Source organism: Pleurodeles waltl, chromosome 5 (genome assembly GCF_031143425.1).
Source record: "Pleurodeles waltl isolate 20211129_DDA chromosome 5, aPleWal1.hap1.20221129, whole genome shotgun sequence".
Classification (NCBI taxonomy): domain Eukaryota; kingdom Metazoa; phylum Chordata; class Amphibia; order Caudata; family Salamandridae; genus Pleurodeles; species Pleurodeles waltl.
The window spans coordinates 1,853,573,209-1,853,591,221 of NC_090444.1; the positions used below are offsets into that span (position 1 = coordinate 1,853,573,209).

The window sequence follows — 18,013 nt, forward strand, 5'->3', positions numbered from 1 at the left end:
CAGTGAATTGGCTCTGAACAATGTGGGGGCACCTTGGCTAGTGCCAGGGTGCCCTCACACTAAGTAACTTTGCACCTAACCTTTACCAGGTAAAGGTTAGACATATAGGTGACTTATAAGTTACTTAAGTGCAGTGTAAAATGGCTGTGAAATAACGTGGACGTTATTTCACTCAGGCTGCAGTGGCAGGCCTGTGTAAGAATTGTCAGAGCTCCCTATGGGTGGCAAAAGAAATGCTGCAGCCCATAGGGATCTCCTGGAACCCCAATACCCTGGGTACCTCAGTACCATATACTAGGGGATTATAAGGGTGTTCCAGTAAGCCAATGTAAATTGGTAAAAATGGTCACTAGCCTGTCAGTGACAATTTGGAAAGAAATGAGAGAGCATAACCACTGAGGTTCTGATTAGCAGAGCCTCAGTGAGACAGTTAGTCACTACACAGGTAACACATACAGGCACACTTATGAGCACTGGGGCCCTGGGTTACCAGGGTCCCAGTGACACATACAACTAAAACAACATATATACAGTGAAAAATGGGGGTAACATGCCAGGTAAGATGGTACTTTCCTACAACTGCCCCTAGCCACACATAGGCGGCGTAGAGAGCGCCTGCTGTGCAGAAAGGGACATTTCTGTCCAGTGTCTCCTTTGCGTGTTCCCATGCAGCAAACATGTGCTATGCAGGATTGCTGCAGGGGAACTACAGCTGTGCCAGACACACGTCAGTGCATCTCGCAGTGACTCTGCACTGCATGTGCTTCTGCAATGGCCACATCCATGGCACGCCCTATGATTGCAGTTTATCACAGGTGTAAGATTTGTGTGCACACATATTGCGTTTTGCATATGTGTAAATCCCTTTTGTTAATTGACACATGCACAAAAGGAACGCTTTTCTTAATCTATGGTAGCACGGATCAGGTTTGAGGGGCCTAGGTACAAACCGGCCAGGGTCTGGACATATGGGTACGAGAGCAGTCAGTGCACACATGTGATGGAGGGCTCAGTGTAAGAAGGTTAAAGGGATTATGTGCCTGCATATGCAAGGGCACTAGGTGTGCACTGGTCACCAGGGGACTCAGTGCACATAGTTGACATGGAGCTCCCTGCACGTACAAAAGGAGATGCACATAGTTGAGATGGAGCTCCCTGCACATAAAAAAGGAGGTCACATAGAAGAGATGGAACTCCCTGCACATAAAAACAGGAGGTGCACATAGTTGAGATGGAGTTCCCTGCCCATAAAAAGGAGGTCACATAGAAGAGATGGAACTCCCTGCACATAAAAACAGGAGGTGCACATAGTTGAGATGGAGCTCCCTACACGTAAAAAAGGAGGTACACATAGTTGAGGTTTTGCTTCCCACACGTTAAACAGGAGGTGCACATAGTTGAGATGCAGCCCCCGGCACATAAAATAGGAGGTGCACATAGTTGAGATGAAGCTTCCCGCACGTGAAAAAGGAGGTGCACATAGTTGGGATGCCGCCCCCTGCATGTAAAAAAGGAGATGCACATAATTGAGATGTAGCTCCCTGCACGTAACAAAGGAGTTGCACATAGTTGAGATGGAGCTCCCTGCACGTAAAAAAGGAGGTGCACATAGTTGAGATGGAACTGCATACATATAAAAACAGGAGGTGCACATAATTGAGATGGAACTCCATGCACATAAAAACAGGAGGCGCACATAGTTGAGATGGAGATCCTTGCATGTAAAAAAGGAGGTGCACATAGTTGAGATGGAATTGCATGCACATAAAAACAGGAGGTGCACATAGTTGAGATGGAACTCCATGCACATAAAAACAGGAGGTGCACATCGTTGAGATGGAGATCCTTGCACGTAAAAAAAGAGGTACACATAGTTGAGATGGAGCTCCTGGCATGTAAAAAAGGAGGTACACATAGTTGAGATGGTCCTGGCTGCATGTAAAACAAGCATTTACAATGCATCGGGTCTCGCGTTTGCTCATGTTAGAGCTGATCGCGTTGTAAACTCCTAACCCGACTTTTCACCAATCGGCCAAAAGTGCATTTATGTACATAACCCGAAAAAGTGAAATCAAGTATGTAAAGCGCTCGACTTCTGCCAAGCGAGATCGGGCTCGTAAATTAGAGAAAAAAAAGTCCACGAGCCCGATGGAAAACAGCGAGCCTCGCATGTTTTCTGTACTTGGTCGCTGCGCTGGAGGAGGGCTAGCTACCGGAAAAGGCATGACATATGCATGCCTTTGACTAATGAAAGCAAGCAGATTTTATTAGGGAAGCCCACCAACCAATAAAAAACACTGACGTGAAGTTGACAGGGCTCCGAGCCCTTTTCTAAATACAAAAGAGTCTTGTTGCGAAACGCATGCGCGAGCGCATGCAACGCAGGCTCGACCATAAAAGGAGGTGCACATAGTTGAGATGCAGCTCCCTGCATGGAAAAAAGGAGGTCACATAGTTGGGATGTAGCCCCTGCACATGAAAAAGGAGGTGCACATAGTTGAGATGGAGCTCCCTGCGCATAAAAAAGGAGGTGCACAGAGCTGAGATGGAGCTGACTGCCCATAAAAAAAGGAGGTGCATACAGTTGGGATGCAGCTCCCTGCATGTGAAAAAGGAGGTGCCCATAGCTTATGGATGCTACGGGCCACAGTGTCATGGTGCCTACATGTTTAGCAGAAGTTATATGCACACAGGTAAGAAGGGCTAAATGCTGACATATGACGGGAGCTTTGATGTACACAGGTGTGCAGAGGCTAAGTTCACCTAGGTGTGTGTGCTTTAGGTGCACACAGGACAGATGGGTCTACAGGGGGGGCACTAGGAGATCCCAGAAAGGTTAGTATGCCCAATTTAAGTCTGAGTTGGTGGGGGATGGCTGTGTGCACATGGTGAGAAAGGCTAGGTGCACACAGGTGAGAGCAAGCAGGATCACAGGTAAGGGCCAGGCACGTATAGGCACGTATAGGTGAGGGAATTCTATATGCAGACAGGTGAGTAGTATTTCATGGACTCAGGGGCCATGAACAGTTACACACAAGTGAGAGAGAGATAGGCACACACTGGTGAGAGTGTAACCTATGGGCACAAGCATGAGACGGGGCAGTACATGTGCACAGGTGACATGTGGTTAGTGAATGCAGGTGCCAGAGATGGGGTGCATTTAAGTGACAGTATAGTGTGTGTATGTATGTTTGCATGTGTGTGTGTATATATGCATGTGTATGTATGTGTGTTTATGTGTGTGTGTTTGAGTGTGTGTGTTTATTTATATCTGTGTGTGTATGTTTGACTGTGTGTATGTATGTGTATATGTGTGTGTATGTATGTGTATCATGCACATACATACACTGTGTCTGTATTATGTGTGAATGTGTGTGTATGTATGTGTGTGCGTGTATGTTTGCATGTCTGTGTGTATGTGTATATGTGTGTGTGTGCATGTGTGTGTTTATACATATCTGTGTATGTGTGTGTCTGCATGTGGGTATATATGTGTATATGTTTGTGTATGTATGTGTATCATACATTTACGTACACTCTGTATTATGTGTGTATGTATGTATGAGTGAGTTCTCTGCAGTCTCTTCACTTTGAAGAACACGGACACTGTACATGTACAGTAACAGATGACGTGTAATTTTTAAGAGACCGAAGCCCGCGGTGGATAATAAGGGGGACCCCGAGGGGTCCACAGTGGGGAGAAGCACTCACAGGTTCTTACAGACGAGGACTGACTGACGGAGGACTGAGGGCCCCGCGGCTGGCACAGGATCCGGGCCTTCGCTTCCAGGCTGTGGCTGGCACGGCTCCTCCTTGTGCCAGGAGCCACGGGTTGCCCCTTACCACCCTCCCCGGAGCTGGAGACGGGTCAGACCGGGGTTAGCTCCTGGGGGAGATGATGGAGCGAGCAGCTGAGCGCCCTCAGTATAACCCACGCTGGTGTCCGACTGGAGCAGCAACACCTGGTCTCAGCGCGCCATCTAGCGGCCAGAGTTCATGGTGACAGCTTCGGTTCCAAGCGGCTGGGACGCTATAGCAGTCAGAGCATCACACCGGTACTCTGCACCCCACAGGCATCGGTACCCGTAGTGCCAGGAAATACCCAGCGACCACAGGACAACCTCTAAGAAACGGAGGCCCGTATTTACCAAAGAGGTGCATCAGGGCTGATGCGCCCCCTTTTCTGCATCCCCCCGACCAGCCCCTAACGACACCCTGCTTGCGTGCGCTATTAAATAATAATGTATTGTTAATATTCTTTTATTATGTGTTAACGCTATTGTGCTAACAAGCACCATGGTGCGCGCTTATAAAACAGCGCCCCATGGCGGTCGTTAGCACAATAGCGTCACGTGGTGCTTTGCTACACTAGCGTCAAAAATGTTGACGCTAGTGCAGCAAAGTGCAAGGAGGCCCATAGGTTACTATGGGTGCGTCATTTTAATGCCTGCTCTGAGCAGGCGTTAAACAATACGCCAGAAATGGCGCAGTGAAATATGTTAAATTTCACTGCCCCATTTTTGCCGGCCTCCTTGCCTTGGAACGCCCCCTTGCATACATTATGCCTGGCACACGCATAATGTGGCGCAATGGGTTACAGAGTGGCAGAACGCATGCCTTGCACCAGTTTGTAAATATGGCGCAGGGAAACGGCCACCTTAGCACTGCCTTAGCATGAAAAAAGTGACGCTAAGGCGGCACAAGGGGCTCTTAAACATGCGTGGGAGTATAACCTCAGGGATTGGTGTTTACTACAGACTCAAGCACTCCCTGAAGAGGTCGTGCTGTGCACAAGGGCTGGACACACAGGTGCCAGATGCTTGAAGACATGGTGGAGTGCTCGAAGGTCAGGCACAGAGGGCCTAAAAGAAATGATGTGGAAATGCAGGGTTCAGGCGCATGGGCCTCTCACAATCATTGGACATGAAAGCAGCATGTGACAATGCAGGGTTCAGGCGCATGGGCCTCTCACTGTCATTGGGCACGGAAGTAGCATGCAACAATGCAGGTTTCAGGCGCATGGGCCTCTCACTGTCATTGGGCATGGAAACAGCATGTGACAATGCAGGGTTCAGGCGCATGGGCCTCTCACCGTCATTGGGCATGGAAACAGCATGTGACAATGCAGGGTTCAGGCGCATGGGCCTCTCACTGTCATTGGGCAGGGAAGCAGCATGTGACAATGCAGGGTTCAGGCGCATGGGCCTCTCACAGTCATTGGGCACGGAAGCAGCATGCAACAATGCAGGGGTCAGGCGCATGGGCCTCTCACTGTCATTGGGCAGGGAAGCAGCATGCGACAATGCAGGGTTCAGGCGCATGGGCCTCTCACAGTCATTGGGCATGGAAGCAGCATGCGACAATGCAGGGTTCAGGCGCATGGGCCTCTCACAATCATTGGGCACGGAAGCAGCATGCGACAATGCAGGGTTCAGGCACATGGGCCTCTCACAATCATTGGACATGGAAGCAGCATGTGACAATGCACGGTTCAGGCGCATGGGCCCTCTCACCATCATTGGGCACGGAAGCATCATGTGACAATGCAGGGTTCAGGTGCGTGGGCCTCTCACAGTCATTGCGAATGGAAGCAGCATGTGACAATGGAGGGTTCAGGTGCATGGGCCTCTCACAGTCATTGGACATGGAAGCAGCATGTGACAATGGAGGGTTCAGGTGCATGGGCCTCTCACAGTCATTGGACATGGAAGCAGCATGTGACAATGCAGGGTTCAGGCGCATGGGCCTCTCACAATCATTGGACATGGAAGCAGCATGTGACAATGCAGGGTTCAGGCGCATGGGCCTCTCACAATCATTGGGCACGGAAGCAGCATGTGACAATGCAGGGTTCAGGCGCTTGGGCCCTCTCACCATCATTGGGCACAGAAGCAGCATGTGACAATGCAGGGTTCAGGTGCGTGGGCCTCTCACAGTCATTGCGAATGGAAGCAGCATGTGACAATGGAGGGTTCAGGTGCATGGGCCTCTCACAGTCATTGGGACATGGAAGCAGCATGTGACAATGCAGGGTTCAGGCGCATGGGCCTCTCACAATCATTGGACATGGAAGCAGCATGTGACAATGCAGGGTTCAGGCGCATGGGCCTCTCACAATCATTGGGCACGGAAGCAGCATGTGACAATGCAGGGTTCAGGCGCTTGGGCCCTCTCACCATCATTGGGCACAGAAGCAGCATGTGACAATGCAGGGTTCAGGTGCGTGGGCCTCTCACAGTCATTGCGAATGGAAGCAGCATGTGACAATGCAGGGTTCAGGCGCGTGGGCCTCTCACAGTCATTGGGCACGGAAGCAGCATGTGACAATGCAGGGTTCAGGCGCATGGGCCTCTCACAGTCATTGGGCACGGAAGCAGCATGTGACAATGCAGGGTTCAGGCGCATGGACCTCTCACAATGACTGGACATGGAAGCAGGATGCGACATTGCAGGACACACTTTGCTTTTGAATGAATTTCAGTGGGGGGCATCTAAAGAAGTGATGCATGGGGCATAGAGGGAGAAAGAATGCAGCTAACACTGTCCACCCCAAATCCTATGGAGCATGCTGCAACTGTAGGGGCTTCATACATGCAGGGGAGCCACAACATGGGCCCCGTCTCACGTTACTCAAGCACATGCAAGCACACTCTACATTCAGTCAGGGGGATGAGTGGACCCAGTGATATCCTATTCAGAGACTTAACAGTGAGAGTCAGTAGGTGGCCTGGCCAGCTGAGGTTCAGGTCCAAGGCTCTGTACCCCACCTCTTGTAGATGTGTTAGTTCTTAGAGGAGAGCTAAAGCTCTCTCATGCAGCGCTACAATTTATATATAATTAGGGAACGTCGTGAGTGTGAGTTATTCATGACGGAACCCTTTTGGCTCCTGATGGACTCCGTAGAGCTGTGACATAAGTGTTAGAGCGTGGTGCAGTGACTGCTGGTTTGTGAAGTTGAGTTTGCGGTTCCATGCAGACGAATAAAGACGTGTAATGCCTATCCACGTGTGTGACTTAGTCATTGGCGGGTACACAGGCTGGGAAAGACACTACACTGAGTGTATGTGAGATGGGGAACTATAGCGCAGCAGCGTGTGGGCAAATTATAGACCTCTATTGGAAAAGAACACATGTAAAAATTTCAGTGTGAATCTCCAGCGTTAAGCGCAGGAACCTTGAATAAAGGTGCTCTTGGGCCCTGGGGTCCCTGGAGGTCATCACGTGCTCTGAGTCCTACGGGAGTCTGCAGATATACAGACCTTGAATTAGGGAGCGCTATGAAGTTAAGCTGTTTCCCCATATACAGTTTTATGTAGGACCCCCAGTTTTTTTTGGTATTGATTTTTTTAACATTTCCATTTGTATTTAGCCATATTTATTTTTTGGTCATTTTAGTGGTATTTATAAATATTTATTTTGTATTTTGAGAATAAACGGAGTCCTAAAATGGTAATTTTCCACATCTATTTAACTGATAAACATGCGCTCAAACTATGCTGCCTGTCGCATTTTGCCATCCAAATATAGCAAAATACTGTACCCATAGGTAAAATACTGTACCCATACGTAAAATACTGTACCCATAGGTAAAATACTAAACCCATAGGTAAAATACTATACTAATAGGTAAAATACTGTACCCATAGGTAAAATACTGTACCCATAGGTAAAATACTAAACCCATAGGTAAAATACTGTACTAATAGGTAAAATACTGTACCCATAGGTAAAATACTGTACCCATACGTAAAATACTGTACCCATAGGTAAAATACTGTACCCATACGTAAAATACTGTACCCATAGGTAAAATACTAAACCCATAGGTAAAATACTATACTAATAGGTAAAATACTGTACCCATAGGTAAAATACTAAACCCATAGGTAAAATACTATACTAATAGGTAAAATACTGTACCCATAGGTAAAATACTGTACCCATAGGTAAAATACTATACTAATAGGTAAAATACTGTACCCATAGGTAAAATACTGTACCCATAGGTAAAATACTATACTAATAGGTAAAATACTGTACCCATAGGTAAAATACTGTACCCATAGGTAAAATACTATACTAATAGGTAAAATACTGTACCCATAGGTAAAATACTGTACCCATAGGTATAATACTATACCCATAGGTAAAATACTGTACCCATAGGTAAAATACTATACCCATAGGTAAAATACTGTACCCATAGGTAAAATACTGTACCCATAGGTAAAATATTATACCCATAGGTAAAATACTATACTAATAGGTAAAATACTGTACCCATAGGTAAAATACTATACCCATAGGTAAAATAATATACCCATAGGTAAAATACTATACCCATAGGTAAAATACTGTACCCATAGGTAAAATACTATACCCATAGGTAAAATATTGTACCCATAGGTAAAATACTATACCCATAGGTAAAATGCTATACTAATAGGTAAAATACTATACTAATAGGTAAAATACTGTACCCATAGGTAAAATGCTAAACCCATAGGTAAAATACTATACTAATAGGTAAAATACTGTACCCATAGGTAAAATACTGTACCTATAGGTAAAATACTATACTAATAGGTAAAATACTGTACCCATAGGTAAAATACTGTACCCATAGGTAAAATACTATACTAATAGGTAAAATACTGTACCCATAGGTAAAATACTGTACCCATAGGTATAATACTATACCCATAGGTAAAATACTGTACCCATAGGTAAAATACTATACCCATAGGTAAAATACTGTACCCATAGGTAAAATACTATACCCATAGGTAAAATATTATACCCATAGGTAAAATACTGTACCCATAGGTAAAATACTATACTAATAGGTAAAATACTGTACCCATAGGTAAAATACTATACCCATAGGTAAAATATTATACCCATAGGTAAAATACTGTACCCATTGGTAAAATACTATACCCATAGGTAAAATATTATACTCATAGGTAAAATACTATACCCATAGGTAAAATACTATACTAATAGGTAAAATACTGTACCCATAGGTAAAATACTGTACCCATAGGTAAAATACTATACCCATAGGTAAAATATTATACCCATAGGTAAAATACTATACCCATAGGTCAAATACTGTACCCATAGGTAAAATACTGTACCCATAGGTAAAATACTATACTAATAGGTAAAATATTGTACCCATAGGTAAAATACTATACCCATAGGTAAAATACTGTACCCATAGGCATAATCAGCATTATAATGAAATATATGTTATTATATGCCTGTGCTTGGTAATCTCATCCTGTTTTTGACTTCCAGTGCTGACTATCTGCTCAGCTGTTGTCCTGGACATCACGAAAGACAGCATGGAGAGTCTTTCACAAGAATCACAATTTTCCGTATTTTTCAGAACTTAAAAATAAATACAGCCAGGAAACCTATTGTTTTCTGTGTGTATATTTATCTGTAGAAAATCAGTAAAAATTGAAAACTGGGAGCCATAGTTACATGTTATGTTATATGTGACAGCTTTTCTACTCTCTTGTCTCGTTTCAGTGTCATATTGTAGAGTCCTTAAAGGTGGTGATGGCGGAAGTGGACGAACAAGTTGCGCATGTGGAGGAGCTACGCCCGAGCCAGCTGCGGGCTCTGCGACAGGAGACCCAAGGCACGCGGGCGGCATGGACCAAGCTGCAGAAGACAGTCTGCGAGAACAAAGCCAAGCTCGAGAAGGCCTTCAGGCTGCAGGAGTTCTTCAGGAACTACTTGGCGATGATGTAAGTTTCGTCACGGCAGTCAGCGAAGCGCGATGCAACTCTAAAGGCCGATTTATGAAGCCACGCTAGGCCATAATGTGGCTTCATAAATCTTGAGTAACGCAATGCAGCGCAAATCACTGCGTTGCGTTACTCTGCCCTGGGAAGGTATTCCATGAGCTTTGCATGGGTGCTTCCACACACATTCCCAGATTTAGCAGAACTGGTACACCTGGGAAGGTACCAAAATGCTACGCCTTCCAAAAGGAGGCGTAACAACGAGAAATATCTTTAGTTCTCCTGCAGCACACATAGGAAGAAAAATGCCTCAGAGGGTTGTTCTTGTGCAGGAAGGTGCCGCTTCCTGAACAAAGACAATCCCCTGAGGCATTTTCCTCTTTTAATGTGTGCTATCCTCCTTACAATGCAGGCACCATGGTGGCAGGGTGTATATGTTGGCGCTAAGCAGCCAAAGGTTGCCCCAGCGAGGGTAGAAAGACAGCAATGCATTCTGCAGCACACATAGAAAGAAGAAAACACCTCTTGGGATTGTTTTGTGCAGGAAGGTGCCCCTTATTTCACAAAAAACAATCCTGCATGCAACGCTGGCAGCATTGCACTATGGTGAAGGGTGCCTGCGTTGGTGCTAGTCTGGAAAAATGGCACCAGTGCATGGGGAAAGGATAGGATAAATGCAGTGCATTCCTGCCCTTTCACTTTGGCATAGGGCAGCACAGAACGATGATGTGATGCTGTCCCATGCCAAAACCCTGTAACTAAGGACCAGAATTTTTAAATAACGCAGCACAGAAGCGCCCTCCATTGCACCACACTACATTGGCTGACAGTACACCAGAGGATTATTGACAAGGCTATGGTACAGTCTTGTCTTAAGGATTTGGGGAGCCCCAGGAAATTATATATTTTGGGGCCCTTGTAGGGAACAAATTTTGAATGTTATTAACCATTTCCTGCTAACTCAATGCTGCATGATGCCAAACAATACTAAACTATGTTTAACTTACCAAGGTCACAAAAAATAGTTGAAATATATCTTACTCGGGATCCCAAAAATCCTTAAGATGAGACAGGGTAGAGAGACAGACTCAGAGTTAGAGGTAGGTCGAGAGGGGTTTGGATGGAGAAATAGAATAGACAGAGGTGAAAGAGCGACATTTAACTTTCACAGGGTGCTCCTTGGAGGGCCCTGGGCAATTTCCTACTATGCCTTTGCCTTAAAACGCCTCTGCTGTGGTAATTGGCAATTAATCAGTGAGTGAGGGGACAGTCTGTACCAGTAAATTGCGTCTCTATGGGTAAATATCGCCACACCTGATTTCGTAGACAAGGAATGTAACTTTACATGTGCAGAGCTCTGTTTTTTGCCCCTTCCCACATACACACACACACACACACACACACAGCCATCCCTGTTGATCTTATGAACATTTGGAGAACAAAATCAGGTTCACAATTTGTTATTTTTTCCATCAGTGAAATGAGATGTCTGTTTCCTTTGGTGCCTGGATATGAGTAGAGCAAGTCTGGTTGGCTGCAAGGAAGTCAGGCGTCCCGGCACAGGTGGTCACCGCTATTGCAGCTTGAGCGGGGTGTTACCGGAGCAGATTCAATTGTTTTATGAACCATCTTAGGTTTTATCTCAGGCTTTCAGGCCAGTGCAAGTCAGGAGAAACAGTGACAGGGAGAAAGAAAACAATTAAAATGGCAAAGAAAAAGATATAGGCAAATGAAGTGAGACAGCATAAAGTAAAGAAAATAAAATGCAAATAATTAAAGGAAGAAAAAAGAAGCATGAAGGAAAGAGAGTACAAAAGGGTGCGGGAAATAAGGAAAAAGATGTAAAAGAAGAAACAGGAAGGAAAAGGACAGAAAACAAACAATGAAGGGTGTAAAGAAGAAATGGAAGGTAAAAACAAAAAAAATAAAAAATGAAAGGAGAAAAAGAAGGAAAACAGAAAATTGTATTGAAATAAAGAAGACATGTGAGACGAAAGGATGGCCAGCTGAAGAAAAGAAGAGTAAAGAAGAATTCATTAATGGAACTAAGACAAAAAGAACAGATGGGAAGAAGGAGTGAAGGAACAGCATGGGTGTGATTCGAATAAAGTGGAATGAAGAATGAAGGAAAGCTAGAAATAGGTCGGGTGGAATGAGAAAAGAACGACAGAAGGAAAGAGATGGAAAAATAGAACGAAATAGGCATAAAAACAAAGAACAGATGATGGAAAGAAGGAAGTAAGTGGAACAGAAAAGAAAGGTGGACAAATGAATAAGAGACATTCACGGGTACTGGTTAATGTGGAGCACTCGGCCAATTTCCTTTTAAATCTTTTTGTAATATTCATAATTGTGCACCAATTTCTGCAAACTTTCCCCAGGGGTACAATTCTCAAGGCACTTCATAGGAAGCGTTAGGATCACTCACTTTACTTTTATTGCTAAATATGGGTCAAAGTGGGGGGTATTTTATTTTTCTGGCTACTCCCTTGCTTTATGGGTAACACCCGGGAGGCAGTGAGGGTATGTGCATGGGTGGGTCCAACCAGCCAAGCGGGCGTACGTCTATTCTATTCTTTTCAATTCTGTTCTGTTCTATTCTATTCTGTTCTATTCTATTCTATTCTAACCCTTCTAAGGTTGTTTCTATTCTATTCTTTTATAACTCTACTAAGGTTGATTCTGTTCTATTCTATTCTATTCTAACTCTAGTAGGGTTGTTTCTGTTCTATTCTATTCTATTCTATTCTATTGTATCCTATTTTATTCTATTCTATTGTATCCTATCCCTTTCTAGTCTATCATTTTATTTTCTTCTATTCTAACTCTACTATGGTTGTTTCTATTGTATTCTATTCTATGCTATTCTTTTATAACTCTACAAAGGTTGTTTCTATTCTATTCTTACTCTACTAAGGTTGTTTCTCTTCTATTCTTACTCTACTAAGGTTATTTCTATTCTATTCTAACTCTACTAAGGTTGTTTATATTCTATTCTTTGATAACTCTACTAAGGTTTTTTATATTCTATTCTACCTCTACTAAGGTTGTTTCTATTCTATTCTATTCTATTCTATTCTATTCTATTCTATTCTATTCTATTCTATCTCTACTAAGGTTGTTTCTATTCTATTCTATTCTATTCTATTCTATTCTTTTATAACTCTACTAAGGTTGTTTCTATTCTATTCATTCTATTCGAAATCTACTAAGGTTTTTTCTATTCTATTCTATCTCCACTAAGGTCGTTTCTATTCTATTCTATTCTATTCTATTCTATTCTATTCTATTTATTCTATTCGAAATCTACTAAGGTTGTTTCTATCCTATCTCTACTAAGGTGGTATTCTATCCCTACTAAGGTTGTTTCTACTCTATTCTATTCGAAATCTAGTAAGGTTGTTTCTATTCTGTTCTATTCTTGGCATTCCCCACTGTGCCTCCCAGAGCTGATCTGTAGGTGTGTGAATAGACAATAGTCTGCTGGTAGTTTTCACCCATGGAGTGCAAGCGGATTTACACCTTGCATAGGGAGGAGTAAATGTGTTTTCAGGGGAGGAATGGCAGAATAACACACCCACAGTTTATGAGGTAAAGTTCAATGTGAAAAGCACATTTGTTAAATTTACGTTTGCCAGATCGTGCTCCTAGTTACAGTCCTGCATGCACTCGCCCCCTCCGAGCTGAAACTAGTCAGTGGTGGGGGCCTGGGAGGATCCACCCGCTGGAAGAACAGGGCACCCTTTCTTCAGAAAGTTGTGCTTTGCAGCGGGCCTGCTATAGGATCACATTCTCTGGACTCTCCTGCCATCTAGCGACCAGCGTGGAAAAGTGCGGGTTGATTCTCCGCTCCTAAGACGGGCACCCTTTTCTGACGTCAATGATGCGTGCGCTGGCTTCTGTTCACCTAAGACGGGGCGCTCTCTTCTGATGTCAGTGACGCGTGCGCTGGCCTCTGTTCACCTAAGAAGGGGCGCTCTCTTCTGACGGCAGTGACGCGTGCGCTGGCCTCTGTTCACCTAAGACGGGGCGCTCTCTTCTGACGTCAGTGATGCGTACGCTGGCCTCAGTTCACCTAAGACGGAGCGCTCTCTTCTGATGTCAGTGACGCGTGCGCTGGCCTCTGTTCACCTAAGATGGGGCGCTCTCTTCTGACGTCAGTGATGCGTGCGCTGGCCTCTGTTCACCTAAGACGGGGCGCTGTCTTCTGACGTCAATGATTCTTGCGCTGGCCTCTGTTCACCTAAGACGGGGCGCTCTATTCTAACGTCAGTGACGCGTGCGCTGGCCTCTGTTCACCTAAGACGAGGCGCTCTCTTCTGATGTCAATGATGTGCGCGCTGGCTTCTGTTCACCTAAGACGGGGCACTCTCTTCTGACGTCAGTGATGTGCGCGCTGGCTTCTGTTCACCTAAGACGGGGCACTCTCTTCTGACGTCAGTGATGCGTGCGCTGGCTTCTGTTCTCCTAAGACGAGGCACTCTCTTCTGAAGTCAGTGATGCGTGCGCTGGCTTCTGTTCACCTAAGACGGGGCGCTCTCTTCTAACGTCAGTGACGCGTGCGCTGGTCTCTGTTCACCTAAGACGGGCACCCTTTTCTGACGTCAGTGATGCGTGCGCTGGCTTCTGTTCACCTAAGATGGGGTGCTCTCTTCTGATGTCAATGATGCGTGCGCTGGCCTCTGTTCTCCTAAGACGAGGCGCTCTCTTCTGATGTCAATGATGTGCGCGCTGGCTTCTGTTCACCTAAGACGGGGCGCTCTCTTCTGACGTCAGTGATGCGTGCGCTGGCCTCTGTTCACCTAAGACGGGGCACTCTCTTCTGACGTCAGTGATGCGTGCGCTGGCCTCTGTTCACCTAAGACGGGCGCTCTCCTCTGACGTCAATGATGCGTGCACTGGCTTCTGTTCACCTAAGATGGGCTCTCTCTTCTGACGTCAGTGACGCGTGCGCTGGCCTCTGTTCACCTAAGACGGGCGCTCTCTTCTGACATCAGTGATGCGTGCGCTGGCCTCTGTTCACCTAAGACGGGGCGCTGTCTTCTGACGTCAATGATGCGTGCTCTGGCCTCTGTTCACCTAAGACGGGGCGCTCTCTTCTAACGTCAGTGACGCGTGCGCTGGCCTCTGTTCACCTAAGACGAGGCGCTCTCTTCTGATGTCAATGATGTGCGTGCTGGCTTCTGTTCACCTAAGACGGGGCACTCTCTTCTGACGTCAGTGATGTGCGCGCTGGCTTCTGTTCACCTAAGACGGGGCACTCTCTTCTGACGTCAGTGATGCGTGCGCTGGCTTCTGTTCTCCTAAGACGAGGCACTCTCTTCTGAAGTCAGTGATGCGTGCGCTGTCTTCTGTTCACCTAAGACGGGGCACTCTCTTCTAACGTCAGTGACGCGTGCACTGGCCTCTGTTCACCTAAGACGGGCACTCTCTTCTAACGTCAATGATGCGCGTGCTGGCCTCTGTTCACCTAAGACGGGGCGCTCTCTTCTGACGTCAATGATGCGTGCGCTGGCTTCTGTTCACCTAAGACGGAGCGCTCTCTTCTGATGTCAATGATGCGTGCGCTGGCTTCTGTTCACCTAAGACGGGGCGCTCTCTTCTGACGTCAGTGATGCACCGCAGCCTTCTATTCACCTAAAACGGGGTGCTCTCTTCTGATGTCACTGATGCGCATGCAGGCTTCTTTTCAAATAAGACGGGCGCACTCTTCTGACATCAGTGATGTACGCTCTGGCTTCCGTTCACCTAAGACGGGGCGCTCTCTTCTGACATCAATGATGCGCGCACTGGCCTCTGTTCACCTAAGACAGGGCGCTCTCTTCTGATGTCAATGATGCGTGCGCTGGCTTCTGTTCACCTAAGACGGGGCGCTCTCTTCTGACGTCAGTGATGCACGTGCAGGCTTCTATTCACCTAAGACGGGGCGCTCTCTTCTGACGTCACTGATGCACGTGCAGGCTTCTTTTCACTTAAGACAGGGCGCTCTCTTCTGACATCGGTGATGTGCGTGGTGGCCTCTGTTCACCTAAGACAGGGCGCTCTCTTTTGACTTCAGTGATGCTCGCTGGCTTCCTTTCACCTAAGATAGGGCGCTCTCTTCTGACGTCAGTGCTACGCGCGCTGGCCTCTGTTCACCTAATACAGGACTGTTCACCTAAGACGGGGTGCTCTCTTCTGACGTCAGTGCTACGCGCGCTGGCCTCTGTTCACCTAAGACGGGACTGTTCACCTAAGACGGGGTGCTCTCTTCTGACGTCAGTGCTACGCGCGCTGGCCTCTGTTCACCTAAGACGGGACTGTTCACCTAAGACAGGGTGCTCTCTTCTGATGCCAGTGATGCGCGTGCTGGTCTCTGTTCACCTAAGACGGGCGCTCTCTTCTGACATCAATGATGCGCGTGCTGGCCTCTGTTCACCTAAGACGGGGCGCTCTCTTCTGACGTCAGTGATGCGTGCTCTGGCTTCTGTCCACAGTAATGTGACACCTTCTGTCACGATAGTAGAATGTTTGTGTCTGCGAAGGATGCCAGATGATGGACATTGTGCCTGACTGTTCATTATTATTATTATTATTTTTATTGACTGTATCTGTTGTTTTGTTGTTATTACTGTTGTTTTCTCTAATATTTCAGTTTTTTAAAAATATTATTAGTAGTAGCAGTAGTATTATTATAATAATTATCATCGTTATTATCATAAATATTGTAATATTATTAGTGTTGTTATTAGTGTTATTATTAGTACTAGTATTATTATCATTATTATTATCATTATTATTATTATTAGTACTATAATTATCATCATTATTATCATTAATATTGTATTATTTCTGTTATTATTTTTATCGTTGTATTTATTATAATTATTATTAGTGTTGTTTTTATTATTATTTGTCCTTTTGTTGTTATTGTTATTGATATTTTATCCTTGTTTTTATTATTATTGTTGAGTACTTATTTTGTTGTTACTATTGATATCTTCTTTTTCTTCCTCCTCTTCTTCTTCTGTTATTTGCTGTTGTTATTATTGATATTTTAATATTAATATGATTATTATTAGTCTTGTTTTTATTAATTGTTCTTTTGTTGCTATTACTGTTGATATTTTATCATTGTTATTATTATTATCATTATTATGCTATTTGTTGTATTATTATTATAATTATTATTTTATTATTTTTTGTGTTTTTACTGTTGATATTTTATTTTCATTATTGTTATTAGTGGTGTTATCATTATTTGTTCTTCTTTTGTTGTTATTACTGTTAATATTTGATTATGGTCATTATTATTATTAGTGTTGTCATTATTAGTGGTGTTTTTATTATTATTTGTTCTTTTTTGAGTATTACTATTCATATTTTATCATGGTTATTATTATCAATATTTATATTAGTTGTGTTTTTATTATTGGTTGTTCTTTTGTTCTTATTACTGTTGTTTTTTCATTATTGTTATTATTATTATTTATTGTTATTTTGTTGTTACTATTGATGTATTATTATAATTATTATTAATTTATTTGTTGTTGTATTGTTGTTACTAACTAATTTTTGTTATTATTATTAGCATCGGTTATTACATTATTTTCCAGACTCGCTGGTCGTTGTACCTAGCTCCATGATTAGTAACCCTCGTTGGACGGTTTCACTGGGACTTTCTTACGCAGCTCTTGGTCGTGTACCATCTTTGGCAATCCTTGGTACTTCTAAACCCTGTTTTCCCCCTATAATATAATTTCCATATAATATGGCACTTTGATCACAGAAAAAAGCAAGTGGTGGCTACATGAGTGATGTGATAATGTTCCCCAGTCGAGGACTTTTGTACTGTGCCCAATGCCCAGTGCTCTTGTTTTTGTTTCTGCAGCTCTTGGACGGAGGACACCAGGACCCAGGTCTTTTCGGGGGGCGTGGATGCTGATGGCCTTCCCATGAAGGAGAAGGAAGAGCTGGGACGAAAGATTGAAGTGAAGTTTAAGGAGTTTGAGGACTTGGCTGGAGTAGGGTTGAGGCTGATCGCAGAAGACCATTGCTTGACGGAAACGGTAAGAGGGGATGGTGTGTCTACAAGGAATCAATCTTTGCGGAGGAGTCCCTCCTGGCTGGTGGAGAACCTCCTCTACTCCACCGTAGTGTCTGACCTTAGAGGTACCCTCGTGGCTAACCTCCCCACTGTAAGGGCCCCTACCCCTAGTGCTTAATTTGAGCAGGGGGTTTCAGCACTAGCACTTAATTGTGAACACCGGGACTTA

At 44.7% G+C, this 18,013-nt stretch overlaps 1 protein-coding gene across 2 annotated transcripts in view; it reads left to right on the top strand.

The window, feature by feature from the left end:
• The window catches only part of LOC138296871 (uncharacterized), a 246,381-nt gene that overhangs the window by 153,535 nt on the left and 74,833 nt on the right, over positions 1–18,013 (top strand). For both annotated transcript variants that reach the window (XM_069236360.1, XM_069236361.1), the window contains exons 21-22: positions 9,541–9,761; positions 17,629–17,806. In XM_069236360.1, coding sequence (XP_069092461.1) covers positions 9,541–9,761; positions 17,629–17,806 — 399 coding nt within the window. The remainder of the gene's footprint in view (positions 1–9,540; positions 9,762–17,628; positions 17,807–18,013) is intronic.